General features: G+C 41.5%; 1 protein-coding gene across 2 annotated transcripts in view; it reads left to right on the top strand.

Moving 5' to 3' along the window:
* The first annotated feature begins 539 nt into the window (after positions 1-539).
* GALNT7 (polypeptide N-acetylgalactosaminyltransferase 7) overlaps positions 540-21,685 on the top strand; it is a 69,540-nt gene continuing 48,394 nt past the window's right edge. For both annotated transcript variants that reach the window (XM_032186449.1, XM_032186448.1), the window contains exon 1: positions 540-659. In XM_032186449.1, coding sequence (XP_032042340.1) covers positions 540-659 — 120 coding nt within the window. The remainder of the gene's footprint in view (positions 660-21,685) is intronic.

Raw genomic sequence — 21,685 nt, 5'->3', positions numbered from 1 at the left:
CATACCACGAAAAAAGAGAAGCGGGGGCGGATAAATCGAAAAATGACCCCCCCGTATACACATACAGCGGTCGGGGAGCTCTGGGGTCCCTTCCCCTTTCGTTTTGCGGGGGGGAAGCGGGGGCGCGGTGGAGCCCGGGACTGCGGCAGGTGCAGCGGGGGCCTCCCCCCAGGCTGGGGGCTCGGTGCCGGTGCGGGGCTCGGTGCGGGGCGGCCACGTGGAACCGCGGCGCCCGCTGCCGCCGCCGCCCCTTCCTGCTCGCCTCGCCCCGGCGAGGAGGGAGGGAAGGAGGGAGGCAGGCAGCTAACAGGGAGGAGGGGAAAAGGAAAGCGAGGGGGAGGGAAAAAAAAGATTTAAAAAAAAAAAAAAAAAAAGAAAGAAAAAGAAGGGGGGAGGAAAAAAAAAGTTTGTACGTGCAGCGGCGGGCGAGGAGCGGGGAGGCGGCGGGGCCGTGCCGAGCCGAGCCGTGCCGAGCCGGGCGGGGGGCGGAAGGCCGGCGGTGCGCGGCGGCGGGAGGCAGAGGGCGGGCGGGCGGGAGGATGCGGCTGAAGCTGGGCTTCCTGCTGCGCGCCGTGCTGCTGGCGGGCAGCTTCTTGGGGCTGCTGCTGCTCTGGTCCTCGCTGTCGCCCCGCGCCGAGGAGCCGGCTTCCCCGGGACGGGTGAGTGCGCGGCGGCGGCGGCGGCGCCGGGCGGGATGGGGGCGGCGGGCGGGATGCCGCGGGGCCAGCCCGGGGATAACGGGGGGCGGCCGCCGGGGCCGCGGCCTGCAGGCCCGACACGGGGAGCGGCGGGGACAGCCCCGGCCGGCCCCGCATCCGCACGGGAGGCGCTGCGCCGCGGCCCAACGCCGCCGGGAAGAGGAGCCGGGAGGGGGCCCGGGGGGCGCCGCGCTCCGGATGGGCCCCGCGCCACCGCCCGGGGGGTCCCCGCTCCGCCCCGTGTCGCCGGGGGCGGCCGGAGCTAGCCCGGGTCCCCGGGGCCGCGACCCCTTCCCTGGACGGCGGTGCCCCGGGCGGGGACTGCCCCCGAGCTCCGGTGTCTGGGAGCCCAGGGGCGCGCCGGGCCCCTGGGAGCTCTGCGCGAAGCGGGATCGTCGACAGGGCTTGGAAAAGTCACAGCATCGCCTAGCGATGGGGGGAGGAGAGGTCTTGCGCCCTGCTCGTACGCTCGGTCCTCTCCGGTGGGCTGTTTTGACTCATCGGCGACGCGAGCGAGCTGGCGTCATTCTCGCTTTTCAACACCGAAAATGACTTTGGGCTCCTTCGGCAGACGCTCTGTCTTCTGAAGCTCTCTCAGTCTGCTGTATCTTGGCAGTTACTGCTGAGATAATAGGCCGTGGTGGGTTTTTTCTTGAGATACACAGTTTATTAAGTGTTGGAGTTCCTGTAATCCGGTCTTCTCGGCACAACATGGGCTTCTCTGTGTACGGAGAATTCTTCATAAATGTTGCTTCCATATCTCCCGGGAAAACGTCAAGAAATAAACATTTCACATAAAAAGCGGTTGAATTACTCATCCTGCGTAGGAAGGAGAACCAGACCTGCCAGTGGGCATCCTTGGGACAAGCGGGATGAGCAGCATGGCCTTGCAGTGCCCGCCCTTAGGTGGCTGCCCCAGGAGCCCCAGCTGAGGTATTGCACTCCCAGCACAATGGGGATTTCTATGAGTGCTACACTGACTCAGGTTACTTATCCTTCCCACCAGCCTGAAGGATAGTTTTGAGCTGAAACCTTGTATCAAGCTCTGTTGACATGTCAGTCCAATGTGGAAATCCCTTCTCACTTGCATGTGTGGCGATAAATGAGTGGGAAGAGTTTTTGCAGCCTGTCCCTGACAAAGCAGTGCTCTGTCTTGATTACCTCCGTCTGGGTTGGAGGAAGAAATATCTGTGATAGCCACCTCAGGAAATAATTCAGCCTTTGTTGGGAGCAAATATAATTCTCTTAAGTAAACACTGTCAAAGAGAAATCTAAACAGAACATGTGGTTCATTAGCGAGATCAGCCGTTTACTTATCACCATGCCGTGATATATGTGAGAGAGAACAACGCATTTTATCGTCGTTTTCTAGGAAATGGTGGTGTCATTTCTAAACTGGTGTTTTGCTTTGGACTGCTTGTCTCCTGAGCAGCATCTCAGGTAACAGATCCTAGCGAAGAAGCAGTGTGTAAGCGGTGGCTGTGCCCACTGCTGGCTGTGCCTTGGCATGTTTTGGGGAAATGCCAGGACGCCTCCAAGCACACTGCTTGGTAGGAAAAGGCTGCCTGCCCCAGGACTCGGGGATGCTCCCTGTAGCACCTGGGGATGGGCTGTGCCTTGGTACAGTGCCTGCTTTCTGCAGGTAGGGGTGTAATAAGGCCCAGCACTGTGGGGCATGCGGCCTGTGCTCTGCTCGGTCATGCCAACACGTGTATTTGCTCTGCTGGTGGCTGCAGATAACAGAATAATTCTTCCTTCTGTACAACACCCTCTTCCTGAAAGGTCTAGCCAACGATTTAACTTTTATAGCTAACCTTGGGCAGTACCTTTCCTTCTCTGCACTGTAAGCCCGGGCACAGCCTGGAGCATAACTTTAATAACACCCAGGCATTAAAGAAACAAAGCTGAAGAGTTCTGCTGCCTTGTTCTTTTTATCTTCACAAGCGTGAATCTTTTCCTGCTTATAGCAGCTGATGGGGATAGGATAGGCAATAATACTGAAGATTTTAGAGTAGTTCTATAACTATGTACCTTTTTTAAAAACAAAACAAAACAGTGCATTATAACTTAAAATATATTTTTTTTTTTTTTTTTTTTTTTTTTTTCCTGTTGATCTTAAAAGAATTCAGTGGTCTTTTAGAGAACTGGCATGACTTGAGGTGCAGAGTTTCCAAAGAAAAAAGAAAAGTGGAGAAGCATCTATTTAGGAAGGAAATGAGAGAGCACAATTAATAACAGTAATACAGAAAGGTGGAGATAAGGCATTTCTTTTTCCCTTCTGGTAGAAGACTACCACAGATTGATGTATTCACTGCTATTGAAAGCATATTTGGAACTTGAGGAAACAATACACTTTTCCAGATAATAAGCCTGTAGAGCTTTGTTTCTGCAAGATGCATTCAAGAAAAAAATGTTTGTAGGATCCAGAGGGAGAGGTTAAGTAAATATCTGTTTTTGTGTAAGTAAAGACATCGGTTATCTGATAACAAGGATTAAAAAAGGTACCCAAGATTTAGGTAGGGATGCACGCATTCTTGTTTATAGCTGCAAGAAAAGATTAGACAAAATCTTTGGTTAGATTATTATGTACACATTGTGGGGTCTTTGGGATGTTTTCTGAGAGTTTGTGCTCTTCTCAATCAAGGGATGATGGTTTTGGAGCCAGCAGGAGATGATTGAGGCCATTCATTTTAAGAAGATTGCTGTAGGGATCCCAGCTATGGTGCTTGCAGGTCTCAAGTGAGATATGTTGCTAACGATCAGCCTCGGAGGTACAGCCTTAAAATCTGGTTTTGTCAAGGAGAGAATAGAAGCGGGAGTACAGCAGGCAGAGCCAATGGACTGAAAAGGTAAAGAAAGATTCACGGCTGAGAAGTTGAAAGCAGCATACCTGGAAGGAGCCTTACGTAAGCTTAGTATAGGTCAACTTTAACTCTCTAAATCAGACCAATTACAAAGAGTTAAAGTGATTGAATTACTATACAGAAGCTTTTAATTAAATGTGTAACTAATTTTATTTTTTTTTAAGATCTGTTTAGCCTACTTGAGGCAAAGCTTGGAGCACAACTTTGCATGCTCACAGTTTATGTGATGCAGTGTAATTAGTGGTCTCCTATGGTTTCTAGTCTTTGCTGGACCACTGCAGGAAGGTCATGGAGATGACCCTGTTTGTTTGTTCCTGTGAAGGAAAGTAAGAAAGAGAGAGTGTCCAGCATGTTTTATCATCCGTGGCTTAGGAAGCTCATAAAAGATTTGATGGAAATATGTGGCTGACTTTGCTCAGGTCAGAAATGTGCTGAGACAGCAAAAATCATAAAACAAATGCCATGTTCTGACCACTTCCCACGTGCAGTGAGGAAAACGTTCCTGACGAAATCTCAGCATGTGCTGCATAATCTCCTATATGGGAACCTAGTCCTTCCGAGACACTATAATACTAGCGATGTTCCCCAGCCTCCACTAGCTGATAGCTACTTGCATCCCAGCCACTGGTGGGCTCCTAGTCATCCACCCCTGGGCACCCGTGTAGGGGTCAGTCAGCTCTCGTTGCTGCCAGCTCTCCTAAAGGAGGAGCGGGGCTCCCAGTTTGGGAAAGGTCCTGGTCCAGGTGCTGTTCTGATGCATCCTTTGGCTCAGGGAACAGCTCGCAGCCAGCTACCTGGTGGCTAAATGCTACAGATCTCATGTGGCCACTGGAAAGTGGAGGATTTATGATTTGGAGGAGGAGATAGGAAGAAACAGAAGGCAAATGGAATTTTTTTGACTTTTCTCTTGACACCCCCTTTCCCTAACTTTAAAGACCACTAATTTCCTGTACACCTTGGCTGGATTGTCACTGAGGACTTAATGACAAGTTGCAGGCTGAACTTGAAGTGTTATTGTGGTTTAAATTAGATTCTTCGCAGTGGAGGTCCCAGCAGAAATTTGCTGCTTTCCCTTAAGGAGTAAAAGCAAATGGGCTTGGAAGAGAAACAGAGAATTGGGGAATTTGAAGTTGATGTCATTACTGGAGGGAAGGCAGGAGCCGAGCCTGGAATAAGGTGATAAATATGATGCAATGGGAGCAGTGGTGTTGTGTTGTGAAGGGATTCAAGCCTAAGATAAGAAATGTGAGCGTGGTCAACATGTGATGCATCATGGCAAACAAGCAGTCAAGCAGCGAGGTTGTCTCTCTACAATTGCTAACTGTGGTTAACTATATTTGTGATCACTTTTATTTACTGTTTTGCCTTCCTGTAGTTGGGTGAGACCTTGAGGCGAGGAGCACTGCATTGGTGCTGCCACTCCTGTGATATCCGAAAGCTCAGTGCCCTCAGTCGCTTTCTGTGCCAGAGCTCCCTTGGGACATGGGGCTGGACCTAGACTTTCCTCCTCTCATGATCAAAGCTCCAGCGAGTCACTGCTTCTTGCCTGATGCTCAGCAGAAGTGAATACATTGGGAAATTTGTAGAATTTGTAGAAACTCACCAACGTTTGTTTGAAATTTGCACGCAGGGAGGCAGAGAGCTTGCTGTAGCTGGAGTGTTGCTGTTCTAGCAAGTAAACATCACTCCCCCCTCTCTGCCCCCTGGTTTATTACAGTAATCTTTCGTGTTGCTAGTGACAGTAATAGGCAAAATGTTTTGAGATATTAAATGTTAATGTTTTTAATGTGTGCTTTCATCTAAACTGGCTTTGAAAAAGCTTGTAAAAATCTGTCACCCTTGGGAGAGTGTAAAAACCCCAATCCCTGTCTTATTAAAATGAAGTCTTTTGTCAAATGCTTCCAGTTATGTTACAGAATAAGTGACCACAGAGTGGTTTCCTGAATAATGTGAAGAAATGAAAAAAGCCTTACATAATTCCTCCAATTTGTGTATATATACATAGATTGTATTAAAACTTTCTTGAACTTTTCCATCATAAAAATCACTAGCAATAAGTTAAGTAAATAACTCATTATCTCAGGGCTATTAATTATGTAAAAACCTACTCTTCTGTAGGGAGCACTTTAGCACCATTTTATATGTATATGACGAGATTCCCGTTGTCCTGTTCTAGCCCCAAGTATTACCATTTGTGATTAATGTAAATTAAATAACTGAACAGCAGAAAAATGAAAGATGTTAAGGCTGATGTTTGCTTTTTAAGAATCCCACTGCTGGGGAAAGATTTCTAGATTGTCCAGGGAGCCTTTGGTAGCATCTGCAGCATGGGATTAAAAGTGGCTCTGTTCTCTTAGTGGCTCTGTTCTTTTTGTGCAACAAAAAGCTTGGTGGTTGTGTTCACTTCGGGAACTGTGGACTAAAACTATTCCACTAATGCTGTATCTGAGAAAGAAACCATGAGTAAGACCACAAAAGTTGGGAAGGAACAATCTACACAATGGGTTTGATGGGTTGTTTTTGGAAAACAAGTGATAATAGATGTGGCAGTTGGAGCTGCTTAGTGGCTGCAGAATGGGGCATTAAAAATAGAGTGCAATAAAGCCCTTACTTTGAAAGGTGTGAAAATCTAGGTAACTGCTAACTCTGTTCTAATTTATTGAATTGAGAGGTGATGGCTAAGCTAAAGCAGTAGAAATAAGTTTAGCTATCAGAAAAGGCCCAGTGGGTCATCGGGATGTCAGCCTGGAGAGCAGCATACCACATAGAGAAGTGTGTGCGTGGGTTTTTCATCACATGGCAAAGCAGCACGAACCTGCTCCAGCTTGAGCTCAGTAGAGTTAAAATTGCTTGTACTGAGCTGGCATTCCCTAATGAAAAATGACAGTATCTTTGTCCTATTTTTGTCAGATATTAAATCAGCATTACGGGAGACTGCCAAGTGGAAATAGGGCAGGATAAGCTGTTACATTAATAGGTTTGACTTCTACCTTGGAGGGGGGTGGATGCTTTTCACAGAAAATAGGCCATATAAACTGAGAGAAGGATTCCAAGTCTGGTAGCAGTTACATTTAATTACTAGATTTCCTCCATAAGTATGGAAAACAAACGTCTGCTGTGAACGATTAGTTTAAAAATAGAAACATGCTGCTTAAAAGGCCGCCTCCTCCATCAGTTTTCTTTAATCTTTTTGTGAATTAAGGGGAATTTATCTTGCTTGAATCTGCCTTTAACAGTCCACCTCCACCCTGCAGTGCTCTAGATTTTGGCACTGTGTTGGCAAATGAGGTATTTTCCCACTATGACTAATAGGAATGCCAAGGTACGGTGTGCAGAAAGCAGGATGTTGCCAGTATGGTCGAACAAACGGGAGCAGTAAGCAGCCAGCAATGTGCATTTCTGCGAACTGTGGTGCTGTTCAGGCTTGGATTTTGGGGCATTCAGAACTTTCAGGAGTAGACTTCTGAAAAACTTAACCCAAAAGTTGGGCTTGTGCTTTAGAGCAGGTTTCTGGTTTAGGGTTTATTGGCTTAATTGTCAGCTCTTTCCTGAAAGAGCTCGCTGGCAAAGTATGTGCTTTTGTGGAGAAGGGTGCTTTTCTTGTTGGTAATTGTAAACCAGGTAGAGGAGAAGGGGAATATTTTTATTCACCCTTTGTTTTCAAGTAGTAATCCTTATTGTGTTCTTCATATATGTGGTTAAATGGTTTTGAAATGTTTGCTTAGTCATTTGATAGCTCATTTGAATTGGTAGGTCTGAATTTTTTGGGGAAAAAAAAAAAAAGAGAGAACAAATTCCTTGCTTGCAGCAAGCTGTTTGTGGAATAGGTTGGTGCTTTTCTAGAGATGCGTTTTATAGAACAGAATTCCTATTGTCTGAAAACCCACTGCCTTCCCATTTTATTTCCACATGGGAGTAACAGTACTATTCTTACCTGGGTAGGTATAAACTTTATGTAGAAAACAAAAATGGCTACTTTTTTGAAATGAAGATGATGCTCAAAAAAGGACTGTATTAAGCAGGAATACCTGAGGAAAGAAAAGCTGAGACTTTTCACTCCCACCACCGCTAAGGATAGAAAAATATTAGTGTCCCTACCCAGCTTGCCATTTTCATTTCTTTTATTTTTTAAATTCTGTTGCCCCAGGCTAGTAGACTTCTTATCATTTTGAAGGCTTTTTATTTCTCCTTGTGTAACCATGCTTTCTTGCAACTCACAGAACAAATTAGTAGTTTTTTTCCATGTTATATTAATTGCATTTCTTTCAGGTTTCTCTCTTACTACCTTTTCTTGAATCCTTCATTCTAATCACTGACTCCAGTAATGTTTTGTTTTCGTTTCTGTTTCATATTGCTCTGTCTTTCTGAAGCTGCATCTTATTTTCTTTTGATTTCCTTGTGGACTGCTAAGTTGCAAATAGCAGCAACCAGCACTGATGTGTGGTACACCTCTGAGCAGCAGGAGGGGATTGCAAGAAGGTGTAAAGTAAAATCAGTATACTGGTTCACATTTGGAAAATTTCTTTACAGTTAAAGGTCTCAAAATATAACTGTTAATGAAATTAAAGCATAAGCAGATGGTACTCTGCCCACAAAGTTTCTTATTTGTTTTGTTGTCTTAAAAAAAAAAAAAAAAAAAAAAAGCAATGAAAATGGCTTAGCAAGAACTATTCTGAATGGAGTTAATATAGTCAGTTGATTTAAAAAGACAAAGTATTATGTTAAATAATGTGCTTTAGAAAAAAAAAAAATGCAAGATTTTTACTGAAATTGAATATTGTTTTTTCATAGTTGAACATTTTAGTCTCAACTTGGGGATTAAAATTTGCTTTGGTTTTAACCTGCCATAAAAGATTTCCTTTTGTGAAGGATGACTAAAAAACAATGAATAGCTTTTCAATAGGGATGAAACACAGCGGGACTCCCATTTTATTGCTCAGTTCCTGCCTTTATGGGCTTGAAATATTTAAACAGCGTCTTTATTTTGAGCTAGTTAATAAGAATTCTTGATAAGTCAAACAAAGAGGTATTTATTGTTTTGTTAAGTTAATTTGTTAACAAATGCATCATCTAATGACATTTCAAAATAGAAACAAGGAAGAAACCAAGCCACCTCTTACAGCTGTCTGCAACTGAAATGCCATGAGCTTTCTATTCTTCCTATCAACGAAGGAATAACAAGAAAGACAATATTGAGATATGTTCTTCAATGAAAATAAATTGTTCTCTGCATCCTTCAGTCTTGAAACATGATTTGCTATGCTTTCACTTAAATGAGGCCTTGAAGTCAGCTCTTCAAGGCTTGTATATATGTCTTTTATAAGCCATGCATGTGTCAATGTGCATTTATCATGCATCTTAGATTGTTTCACCTGCTCTGCTTTTGGTAATTCATCTCCCACACTGTTATTCTAATATGCTAAAGCCTTCTGAGAAGCTTTAAGCAGCAGCTATGAAATATGTTGCTCTTTTTCCTCACCTCTTCCATGTTTTGCACCTTTCTTTTCCTCCCCTCTATGAAATATCTTCCTCCTAGGCAGAACCAAGACCTTCACTAGAGATTAGCTTAAAAAGAACAATATTTCATTGATCTGCCAAGGTGGAAAAGGGTAGGAGGAGGGGTTTTGGTTTGCTTGTTTTAAGGGAAGAACAGCTTTTTGTGGTAGTCTGTATTCTAATTGTGTATGTGCAGGCAATCACTGCCTCTGATCAGAAAGTGTTTAGCCAGCAGTTCTCAGGAGCAAAAGGACGGATGGTGTGTGGGTTTCCTGTGCTCATGGTAATAATGCAGATGAATCTTGCACTGCCTCTTACATCTCTTCTCAGAGATCATCAGCTCCAAATGGTGATGATATTTCTCTCAGTGTAAGATAATCCAGTATCTGTTTTACTCCAGACTTTTACTTGCTGTGTAAAGTGATTGTGAGCTGCACCCTCTGTCAGGTATTCCAGCCGTGCCTCTGGGCCTCTCAGGTAAGACTGCATTTGAGTGACCAAGATGTTTAAGAGGTGAAGTCATCTTGTGTCTTCTGTCCCTCCCTGTCTTTAAATACCAATCTAAAACGTTCATCTTGAAGACTTGCTTGTGTTTCAATAATGCAAACAGGATAAGAAAAGTCAGGCTGAGAAAGAATGTTGACTTGACAGTGAGGCCATGAACCTCTTTGAGCAGGTCCTGTTGTAAGCTCCTCCTTCAGGGTCACCAGTGGAGAAAACATCCTGTAGGAGGGCAGCTCTGCAGTCCAGACTGGGAGAAGGCTTTGTCAAACCTGGGGCAGGTGGTTACTGTGGTTGCTTTAGCAAAGTATGATGAGACCCTTGAGTAGGAATCCGAAGTGGTGATACCAGAGCCATTATTTCATGTGGAGAAACAAAGGGGGGAATCAGGGGGGAATCTGTAAGACACAGCGTTGTTATCTTAGTGAACAGTCTTGCCTTTTCCATGGCTACTACATAAGAAGTCACCTCTCAGGTAGTTGCCGAATTTTGTTCCCACTGTTATCTTCCACCAAGACTCGTGATGACAGGGGAGTTGTCAAGCTGTTCTGATAAAAGGGAACAGCCTGCCAGGATAGTTCATGTAGCCTTTAATCTTTGTGTATGCCTGAGGGTCCCTGGGAAAAAGAGGATGGCAGGGAGCAGACTGGATTAATTTTTCTGGATGAAATGGATATGTCCTGGGGGTTGGCCTACTTAAAAATAATGAGGATTCTTTGAAATTTGCTGTCCTTGAGCACGTTTTATCTGTCCCACGTCCCCTTTTTCTGATTCCCATATGCCTAGATCTTGTAGTTGAGCATTGTGAGTGACGCTTACTGCCTCTTTGGAAGGTGGTTATTTTGGTCATATTTCTCTGTGGTGCCTAATTTATGAACTGAAGATGACTTGAATACGTGTCTGTGAGGAAATGCGCGTTGAGACTGCACACGGGCAAAGGTACTTAGCTACTGTCAGCTAAGCAGCCTCTGTTCTCAGCGTAACAGTAGGGCATGAGGTGCTGATTTTCAGGTCTTAACATAATCTCATATTTCCAGAAATTGAGAAGATATCTTTTTCTTTAAAGAAAATAACTATTTGAAAACAGTCCTGTATGATCACATCGGGTGAATAAGGTATGATGAGATCCTCACTAGGAAGCTTGATATTGATCGTTGATTGACTGCAGCCAGCACAAGTTCGTGTTGGTGTAATGAGGTGCATTGACCTTTGCTGGTCCAGGTTCTTATTCCAATCTCATCCTCAGATGATGGATGAGTACCTCACTTAATTTTTATTTTTTTTTTTCCCCTAGTCAATTTTATTTTCCTTGTTGATTCTTTGTGGGGATTTGGGAAGTTAATTGGGCTTCCTCTCATGCCACACTGTTCAGCAACTTAAGAGTTTTCTTGGTTTGCACTAAGATGATAAGAATACCTGGAAGTTAAGAAGAAAGATAAATGATTAGAAGAACAGATAAATTAGAAGAAAGATAAAGGATTAGAATAGTTCTCTTGATTTTTAATCCTCTGTAGTAGCTTGGACAGTCCATCTTCTAACAGATTTTTTAACAGGTATATAAAATTATTATTAACAGGATATAAAACTACCACTTTTATGAATAAAACTGTTTCTTTATGAGCTCTACAACTCAAGTCTAGGATTACAGAAGTCTTTACACCCTTAAATGCTAAGCACCAAAGTTCCCACTTTTGGTGACTTGGCCAGTTGCTGTTACTGGAAAGGAGAGAGATGGCTTGAACAGGTTTTTGAACAGGTTTCATCTTGCACAATATTTGCAAGAATTTAATCTGTATTGAGAATTTGTCAAAATACTGTTTGCAGCTTAATCCCAGCAATCCTGATTTTCAGGAATGATTCACAGCTGTTAATTCCTAAGAAACAGAACTTTTATCTATTAATTTGGTGTATCTAACAGCCATAATGTACTTTTTAACATTACCCTGACGTGACGTTCCGAACAGAATTCATTATACTTATTAGGTCAATGTTTTAAAATTAATTTTAGTATTTTAGCCAAACAGTCTTGACTCTGATACCTTAAAATGTTCGTCAGGGAGAATGGTTTCAAGTATATGAAGTAAATTTATCCTATCTTCTTTTTTTCATTCCCAAACCTGAGATTTCATAAGTCCAGAGCACAATACTTTTACATATTTACTAAACTGTATAGGCATTTGTTTTTAAGCCCAGTTTTACTTAAGAGAAAGTTAAGGTTTCAAGTACAGGATCTGTGTCTTGTGGCTGAATTAGTTAAATATTCGTGTCTGTAGTTGTATGTAGTTGACGGTAGCTTTACAAGTGGAAGTCTTCAAAGCTGTACATACTCTGAGAGTCCTGATAGGTTCTAGCACCAAGCCCCTACAACTTTGTACTAAGAAGTCCATTTTTCCCCTGCGTGCACTTGTTAATTTTGTCAGGCATTATTGTTGCTTGACTGTTTCTGTACTGCATGGGATGTAGAACTCAGAAACCTTAAAGTGTACAAAAAAGACCTGATTAAGGTAGCTGCAATTTTTTGTAACCAATGCTGGCTTTATCCCAATGCACAGCAAGCTCTGCACTGTTCCTTTCCCTTTGTACAAACAAACACCATCCTACGTTACTGGATATTATGTGTGAATTAGAGATTACATGTCAACATGACAACAACAATTTGTTTTTCTCAGGTGGTTTTTATATCATTAAAACTTCGATGTGTATAGAATTCCTGGAAGCTTTTTTTTTTTTTTTTTTTTTTTAAGTAAAACTCGGGTTTTTTTTTTTTTTTTTTTTTTTTTTTGTCACATTTATGTATGTTTTATCTTTAGATTTTTATTTATTTAGTTATTTTTATTTATTTATTTCCCCTCTAGACTGAGAGAATGTGGCCAGCACTAAATTGGCATGTTCCTTAATACCATTTCTAATCTAGCTGTAGTGGTGTAGAAGATTGGGAAAATACTTGCTAATTTTGTTTAATTCTTTATCTTATGTGGAAGGGAGTTCTGCCTGACACTTGGGTGCATTTTGCAAGAAAAGCATAGTACTGGAGATTTGGAAAAACATGTTCAAATCTAGTGTTGTGAAAAGTTTTTTTTTGTTGTTGTTTGTTTGTTTGTTTGTTTTGTGTTTTGTTTTGTTTTTAATGAGAACTCTGTTGACACTTAGAGCTTTCCTGAGAGAGTGCCCTCATACAGTGCAGGGGCAACTGCTGGTTGTAGGCATCTTTCTGCCTCCCTGAATTTAAGAACATGCAGCTCTCTCCATCAATCCATAGCAAGATGAAAATATTTGCTTCCTTGAAGAGCAATCTTGTCTTAGAAGAATTAGGAGAAATGGGAGATTTGTGTTTAGAGGATAATTGTTGTTTCTGCATTGCCATTGCCATTTACCATCGAACACTGGAAGAACACTCCTGGGTGCCTTGGAAAGGTGAACACCAAGCATGGCTCTGATCACCTGCAGCAAAGTGTTTTGTTCTTATGGGCTTTCCCTGCGCAGGAGTGCATGGGTTATTTCTGGTTTCTATGACTGAGATAGGGTCTGGGCGTGGAGGCAACTCAGAAAATGGCCCGGCTGGGCAAGCCTGCATCTGTTTCTGATGCTCTTATTGCACCAGGAGTGTCTGCTTTTGTGTCCAATTCCCCAACACAGTGAGAGGTGTGCCCTTGGAAGGTCCTGAGGAGAGCTTTGAGGATGTCTAGAAATAACTCTAGTGTTCTGTGCATTTTGCTGCTAGGGCACTCTCATCTGCCTTTTTCAGCTTCCCCAGCAGCTTTTTTCATGCTCCCATTGTGAACTAGCTCAGCACTGGTGTTCAACCTGCTTACAGGTGCCAAATCCGTTTGGCATGCCCACACAGCTTGCTTTGGGAGTCCTTGATGCAGCTCTGTGCAGGTGTAGAGGTGCTTGTGTTGGCACACAGAAAGGATAAAAATGTAGGGGAGAAGTAAATTGGTTGTGGAAATGTATCCATCTTACTCTCAAACAATGGCTAGAAAAATTACCAAACATCTAGCATTCATCAGGCGGAGGTTTAAATCCACAACAAATTCGAGAAAATAAAAATGCAGGGGCAGCTTCTCTATATCAGCTAAAATCAGTATTTTTCATTTATTTGTTCAGCAAGGGCTAGGTGTATCTTTCAATTCATATTCCTGGTATTCCACAGCTCACCTTGCAGCAGAGATGAAAAATATCACCTTCAGGTCTTAACTGTATCAGTGTATCTGCAGTCTTGGGAAGATAAATGTCAATGTAATGCATCATAGTATTGACATTCAGAAGTCTTCTAAACTTTGATTTTCAAATAAAGCAGGGAAGTCAGATGAGTACCTTTACTCTGTAGGACGAATAGGTAAGTGATTCCCCTCCCCCCCCCCATTTAATAGAAGTTTGACTTCCTTTACAAACCTACAGTTATGTCATGCTGTCCAGAATTATGGAACTGGAAATGGCATGCTGGGAAAAAAAAAAAAAAAAGAAAAAAAAAAAAAAGTGTGTGCTGTTTCCAGGAAAAATATTATGTCTGAAGCAACTTCTATTGCTTGCGGCTTTCGACTGCTCTTTACTAAAGAGATGCACAGAGTTCCTGCTATTCATGTTCCGTTGAAATTATTAGAAATGGAAGCTGAGTAGTAGCTTATTTTTAAGCTTTTTATATTTTTAATTGGACTGAATTAAATGCAAAGTGAAAAAAAAAATCTAGCTTTAACGAAGTCAAAAAGATTATTCCAATTCTTTTGCATAGGATCATAGGATAATTTGAGCTGGAAGGGACTTGGAGAGGTCCAACCTCCTGCTCAAAGCAGGGTCAGCCATGGGGTCAGACAGACTGCCTGGGGCTTTGTCTGCTTGGGTCTTGAGAACCTCCGAGGAGGGAGACTGCACAACCTCTCAGCCTAGCTTGTCCCACTGCTCGGCTCTGCTCATGGGGCAAGTTTTTCTCATATCCAGTTGGATGTCTCCATCAGTTTTTCTGAAGAACACGTTGACCTCTTTATGACTGTTCCTGATGGTTTTAGAGTCTTAAAACTGTAAAACGAGTCTTAAAACTCTAAAATACCTTAGTGGTAATTTAAGAAAAATAATGTTTTTTTGTGGTTATTTTTTTCTTTAGTTTACTAGAATTGTTCAGTAGAATAAGGACTTAATCTATTTTTTCTCTCTTAATTGAAGTTTGTCCAAATCTACATTGTATGATAATGTCACACACTGAGAGACCATTGATTTGAGTAACTAGAATATGATACATTTAACCAGAGCTTATGCCTTTTATATTGTGCTGTTGTCAGTGGTGAGCAAGAACTTTTAAAAAGGAAACAGGTCTTCCCAAAACATGATTGTTTAATAACAGTAATAATATTGGCTTGGTTGATGTCTGCTGCATGTATTGTCTCTGACAGAAAAGGCTCTCCTGTGTTGCTTCTCCTTACCACTTCCAGTATAGTAGTTTTGCAGGTTACTGAAAGGTAGCAAAACACAGTGGATTTTATCCCCTCTTTTATTTTTTATACTTTGGGATTAGAGTAGCTTCCTTCCTGATTTTTGGCTTTGTTTTGCTGATTACATTTGGATGCACAGTAAGCAAGCCTATATCGCTTCCTGTCCTGTCCAAGTACTGCTGTCGGTTTCTCCTCTGGTGTTTGATGGCCTATGCGTACAGCATCCCCTTCACACTCCTGATCCAAACAGTGACATCCTGCTGCTGCTGCAGTGCTTCCTCTTGGGAGGCACTCTCTCTCCCAGGCCAGACATAAGTAAAAACAGCCTCACTGACTCTTCCACCTCTAGTTGCTGGCCAGATTTTTCTGTTAGAGAGAAAAATAATATCTTTCTCAAGGACTGCAAATGGCTTGTGAAATCAGCTTTCTGACAGGTTTTAACAAAATTGTCTTTGTTAGAAGTTAAAGTGCAAGACTAGCATATAAAGATCTTGATCTGGCAATTCATGTTCCCATTTAAACACCTACCTAATGAACTGGGTACATCATAACTACACCTCGCTAATATCTTTTCTATGTTAGATGCAAGAAGTGAAGGCTGTAGTTTTCCTAAATGCAGTTATTAGCACCTCCATTTGAAGCCTACCAGGAGCATGCAGGCTTAGCGCTTATGGAAATCGCTCCAGCTGCAAGCAGCTTTATGAAAGAAAGTACAACCTGAGAAAAGGCTTGCAGTCATTTGGGGATCAATTTTTAAGCAAAATTCCATTCTGGTAATTTATGTAGAGTCTGAGTTGCCAAGACTTCCGAGTTCATAACGAAAATGTTTACAAGGAGCCAATGTTTGTTAAAAAGCTTACAGTTTGTCATACAAATATCTCTTGCTATGCTGTTTCAGCAGTGGGGGCTAGACCCAGTGCTGATAACACTGACTTCCATTTGTTGCAAGCAAGAAAGGACCCCATGCATCTTTCTTTGTCTGCTGTATGCAAAAATAATTTCAACAGGAGATTGCTACAGTCATCTACTGCTGATTTAAATGCAAGAGATTGCAGCAGGCACTAATAGGCACTTTCATATTAAAGCCCTCTTAAAAAAAATCTATGAAAGGCTTATCACACTGATTGAAATTCCAATCACTTAAAAGGTATAAGGCTTGTGAATTACTACATGTCTGATGTCTGGCACGTTATACTAATGTCTGTGGGGAGCTGAAAATGACCACATGTATCCTGTAAAAACCAATGCTGGCTGTGATTTCTAGCCGTGTTTAGTGCTTTGGAGGGAGAGGGGAAAAGAACAGCTAGCTATTGGAGTGTGACACGTATTCCCTGCTTGCATAGCTGTTTCAAAGCAAAGGAATTGGTGGTGTTTACGCACATCTTCGCCAGACATGTGGTCAGAAATGCCAGTCAGAGTGTACCTGAGCTGGGAACAAATTCATGTGAATACTTTCTTCAGGATCCTTCTTCAGATGTAGGTGAGAGTCTTGAAAGACGTTCAGGGATAGGCGCTGAACCTTAGTGACTTTTTGAGAGAAAGAAGGTAGGATGTCAGTTCCCAAAGTTGGCTTTGAAAGTAAAGTTTTAACGGTTAGTCTTTCCAACTCCAGGTTTAGATGCACCAAGGATCACCAGCACTAGCCAAGTAAATGCCAAGGAAGTCCATTCCTTGAAGGCCAGCAGCAGTGTCTGCCCTTCCATTAGATCTTGTGGTGACTTCTCTGGTCAAAAGAAAAGATACTGCATGGAGAGCACAGAAGTAAGGGCAAGGCTGGAAGGGTAGTGGAGGGCAGGAGAGAACAAACAAACTCAATGAAGTATGTTAAAGCTGTTTGAAAAAGTATGTGGATTAGCTTATAGAATTCTTGCTGACTACCCGAAAGATGCCAAGAATCTGGCTGTGCTCACACGTGATGTGGCTGCTAAAGCAAAGCTATGAAATAGGTTTTGACATTCATCATGTCTACTTTACAGCAAAACAAGAAATGTCACTAGATGTATGTGTCGCAGAAAGAGTAGTCAATTTACCAAGATTGATTTTTTCTGTTCAATAAATTGGTTCTCACTACTTTGGTATTCTTGCAGACCTTTTTTCCCTTATGCTTCAAATGCATGTATTGTGTTGACTTTTGGTTGAATTATTTTAAAAGTTGTTAAGACAGATAAGAACAACCCTTACCTCAACAATTCAGTAGAATATAACGGTAATTTATTGGCAAGTACCACACAGATTCTCTTCAATGTCCTACACAGAAAAGATGCAGGAAGGGGTCATGGAAAGATGAGACAGAACACAATTGATCATAAGTGATTTCCCCTCACTTGTCAAGCAGTACACAAGGTAATTATGTAAATATTCTGAATGTCTGAAATCTATTGGGGGGTTCAGATGAAATTTTCAGAAATAGGTTTCAGGCTGTGTGTAATTTTCATACAATGCAGCTTTTGGATTTGGCTGTTTCTTTGAGAAAGCTTTCAAAATGGTAGGACTGATCAAATTGTGGAATGCAATTTAAGACAAATAGGCTGTTGTAAAGCTTGAGAATGGTAACAATATTTCAAGATAAATGAAAATCTAATCATGCAGTTTGTTTCTTAATAGGAAGAAATATGAAATGAGTTTTGAAAGTCTAAAAAGAAAAATTGGGCATACAAGATGTAGCACAGAAACCCGCATCCCCTGATCAAGCATATCCATCAGCAATGGATTTATTGTATTGTGAATGTCATTTACTCAACAAGGTATATAAAACAGATGTATGATTTTTAAATATCTTTCTGTCTCATATGATTGAGGAATAGGGATGAAGTTCCCCAGTCCTTCTCTACTGGCTTTTGTAAGTGTAGTGTTCATAGCCTGGAGGGCCAGGAAATCTGTTCTTGGCTGCTTAAAACATTAGGATTGATGGCAGTTTTTGTTTATTTTGGAGGCTTTTTCCCTGTGGAGGGAGAAATAATAGAAGTTGGTTATTTTCAATAGCAAAGCTGTGAGTTAGAAATTTTAACTCCTTGGTCTCTTAAATTTGCTAATTTAAATGTTGATTGTTCAAGTCCAGAAGAAACAGCTAATGTTTCTTTTTTCAGTCTACAGAGAGCATTCCTAAAAGGGTCTTTGTCTCAGTGAAATGAAAAGCCTTGCCCCCTCATAGGCCTCTGTAACACTACTACATAGGAAAAGGAGGCTAGTAATCCCTGTGAAATGGAGGAAGCAAATGAAGCTGGACAGAAGACATCTTAGAAGTTCTTAAGACTCTCTAATGACCATACAAATAAAAATTAGTTCTGTCTTTAAGATCTTGCTGAAACATGCACATAAAACAAATGATATTCCCAGAGCAAGACAGAATGTGGACAGAGCAGTGATTCAACTAGAAGTGTCACCAGCTTCTTTTAATCTTGAAACCTAGTGACAAGAACAAATTTTGTACAGAGTCTCATCAATGATGCTATGTTTTAAGCCTTTGACCTTGGAGGTCACAACTTTCCAGGAAATAAAAGATGGAAGTGGTTTTGGGGATGGCAAAGAGATGGCTCATTACTGCTTGAACCATTAAGGGCTGTGAAATAAAGTTTTTAGCAACCATAGTAATGACTCAACTATGGGTGTAGGACCAGTTGAGGCCAGCTGCCATGCATGAGGGCATGAAAGATCTGCGCTGCTGAAGATCACAGAGTGCAGGCATGAAATAAGGACGTACCAGACAGAAGGTATATGTGCTAGCAATGATAGAGCTGTGGATTAAAGCAATATTACAGTGAAACAATCCCTTATGGCCATAATCCCTTATGGCTGTTTTCTACAATTTTCATTTGTTTGATTGCAAAAATTATTGAAATTGTTCACCAAGTGTTTTAAAGTGTGTGCCTTTGGCAGTAGTGGAATACAACTACAGAAATAGCTAAACTACATGGATCAGCATATACTAAATTCACAAGGCATTAATACAGTGTCACTATTTTTATTCCCAGGTATTCAGAATCATTTGTTCTTTATTCGTATTTAACAACAAAAATTGTCCTAGAGATCTGTAAGGGATGGAGTTAATTTTAACTACAAAACAGGACCTGCATTCTGCTAGCCTCTAATTGGCAATACAGAGAGCTCAGATAAAGATCAATGCATTCTTTTTTTTTTTTTTTTCCTGAAAAAAGGGGGAAAAAAAGAAGCCATGGACCAGGGTCATAGGTAAAGACCCGAAATGTAGAGGCCCTTTTGAATCTTACAGTCCACTCTGATAGAGATGAGGTATTAAACAATTGTCCATTTTGTTCTTAATACTCAGAATTCTTCAAGTCAAGCATTTATAAAATAGCTCTAGAGAGGAAAATTGTGGGCAGTTTTCTAATTATGGATTGAGGATAATGGCTGTTTCACAAGAGTACCTAACTTACAACAGTGCTGACATTTCAATTTAGAGATATGAATCCCTTGCTATCTATCAAATGTGCCCCACTTCTTCCTTATATCCTTGAAATTTTTTTATAAGCCAGAAAGGTGGTGGTAATTTGAATTATTATGAAGCAATTTATTATATCCCAAGTATGTTTCTGATTATCCATCACTTGCAACTAAATCAATAAATGCCTTCAACTTCACTCTGTTTTGCTGGTCTTAACTTGAAAGTCTATTTTTCTATTAAGGAAAAAAATGGATTTCTATTTATCAAGCTGCATTAGGGAGCATTATGTTTGCGATATATTCTGTATTATATGGTCCAAAACCCTCTCTCTTAGAAAAAGCTTTTTGGAAAATGGAGAAAATCCAACACTTGAATCTGAAACTCTTGTATACAAGTTGAAGGACCGAGCTGATATCTTCCTTTTTTGGAAGACCTTTCTGTTTTCTAGATGTTATGAGAAACATTCAGCGCTGTTTTTGAAATCTGGTCAGAGTGTGGGATCATTCCAAACCACATAACCATGTGCAAATGTTGGAGGAAGGAGATGGGGAGGGAACCTTGCACCTTCTGCAATAAATACTGTCCATTTTTCAAAAGGGATTTGCTGATTTTCAAAATTATGTTCAGCTTTTTCTAGAAGAAACAGTTGGAAAAAGTTTTTCTCTATACTTAACCCCCCCCCAAAGCAAGGTAAGCAATGGCACTATCTTAGTCAAAAACACTGTGAACAAAACTGGAAATGTTATCCACTTTGAGAGAGATTAAGAGGAGAACAGAAGGTTGCATTTGAACAAAATACATAATAACAAATGTTTACAGAAATGAGTCATGATAATATTGATTAGACCCAGCCAGAATTCTGAGCATTTGGAGACTTCCCACAGCTTTCATCTGTTTAAACAATTTTCTGGGGTTGGCTGAGCCCCTAGAAGTTACTTGTTTAGAAATGCACCACTTTATCCACAGCTCCTCCTGGGTACCTGTTGGGTTTGTGTTTTTTTTCAGCGTCTTCTGAAGTATTTGTTTAAGGATGCAGTCACCTTGCGGAACCTCTCACACAGCAAGATACCCCATGTGTTGCCTCCAGGTTGAGACGTTGAAGAAGAAAATATTTTCTTAAAGCTTCTTCAAAGAAAACATGGTTTAACTTTCTAGGCAATAAGTACTTTCCTTCCTGTGAGTAAATGCAACTTGACATCTACTAAGACATCAAGTAGAGGAGTTGTTTCAGGAAAAGAAGGAAAAATTGAAAGCAATTGGGTCCTTAGCAGAGTCTCTACTGGCAAGATTAGACAAGAAACTAGATTTTATCTTGGCAAAACAAGGCTCAGTAACTGGTGGGCTTTGCTTACCTGGGACAGTTATTTTCTGTGTTGCTGCAGCAGAATGATAACTGTACCACAGGGCTTCATGCTCTCCTTGCTCTTTGGCCTCTCCAGGGGACTTGGCTTTCTGAACAGCTAAATTACAATAAAATATTTAAAGCAGCTAAGTTTAGCAAACAAGTCAACTGATATACAAATCTTATTTTTTTGATTTTTGATTGAGTCTCATCTATAGTATAGCAACCTGTATTGTGCATAGGATAAACACACTGAAATGCCAAACAGGTGGTTTGGTATTTCACAGATCTTTAAGATTTGAGTCACTGTTCAGAAATGAATTACTGTGGATGATGCTCAGCAAAAGTTTGCAGTTGAAATACCATGTTAATGACAAAACGTAAGCTGCAGTATGTAGACATTTGTCTGTTATGCAGAGAAAGGAAGGAAGTTTACGGACATTGAAAAAGTACAGTTTTTGGCACACTCGGAGGTGAAGCACAGTCTGTCAGTCAGCTGGTGGTTGATTAGACCTGTCTTAAGTACTTAACCTAAAATGACTTACCTTGTACAAAGCACAGTGTTTGCTCTTCTTGCTTTGTGTCATGTTCCATTAGGGAGAGTGGAGCAGGCTCAGCGGAACCGAGCCTTCTTGGAGCAGAGGGGTGTTTAATATGCAAGGTAGGGCAGGCAAGGAAAGAGTGTGGTGAGCTTCACGGCACAGCAGGGAGAGCTGAGAAGAGCAAGGAGCAGATCTACAGCTGATGGAAAGAAACGTCCTGGGGACCAGAGAAACTGCACTTTACCGCAACAGAAAAAGGACACCTGATTAACAGGGACATAGTCTAGAAGCAAAACGTGTGAAGAGACGGTGGGTAGGGAGATGCTTGGTTTTATTTATGTTTGTTTCTGCTTCATCACTTTTTCCTTTACTGAAAAAGTTAATTATTCTAGTTGCAATAAACTTGTAATAAAT

Source organism: Aythya fuligula, chromosome 4, assembly GCF_009819795.1.
Source record: "Aythya fuligula isolate bAytFul2 chromosome 4, bAytFul2.pri, whole genome shotgun sequence".
Taxonomy (NCBI): domain Eukaryota; kingdom Metazoa; phylum Chordata; class Aves; order Anseriformes; family Anatidae; genus Aythya; species Aythya fuligula.
Note: the sequence above shows the minus strand (reverse complement) of the source record. Positions and strands in the feature narration are given on the sequence as shown.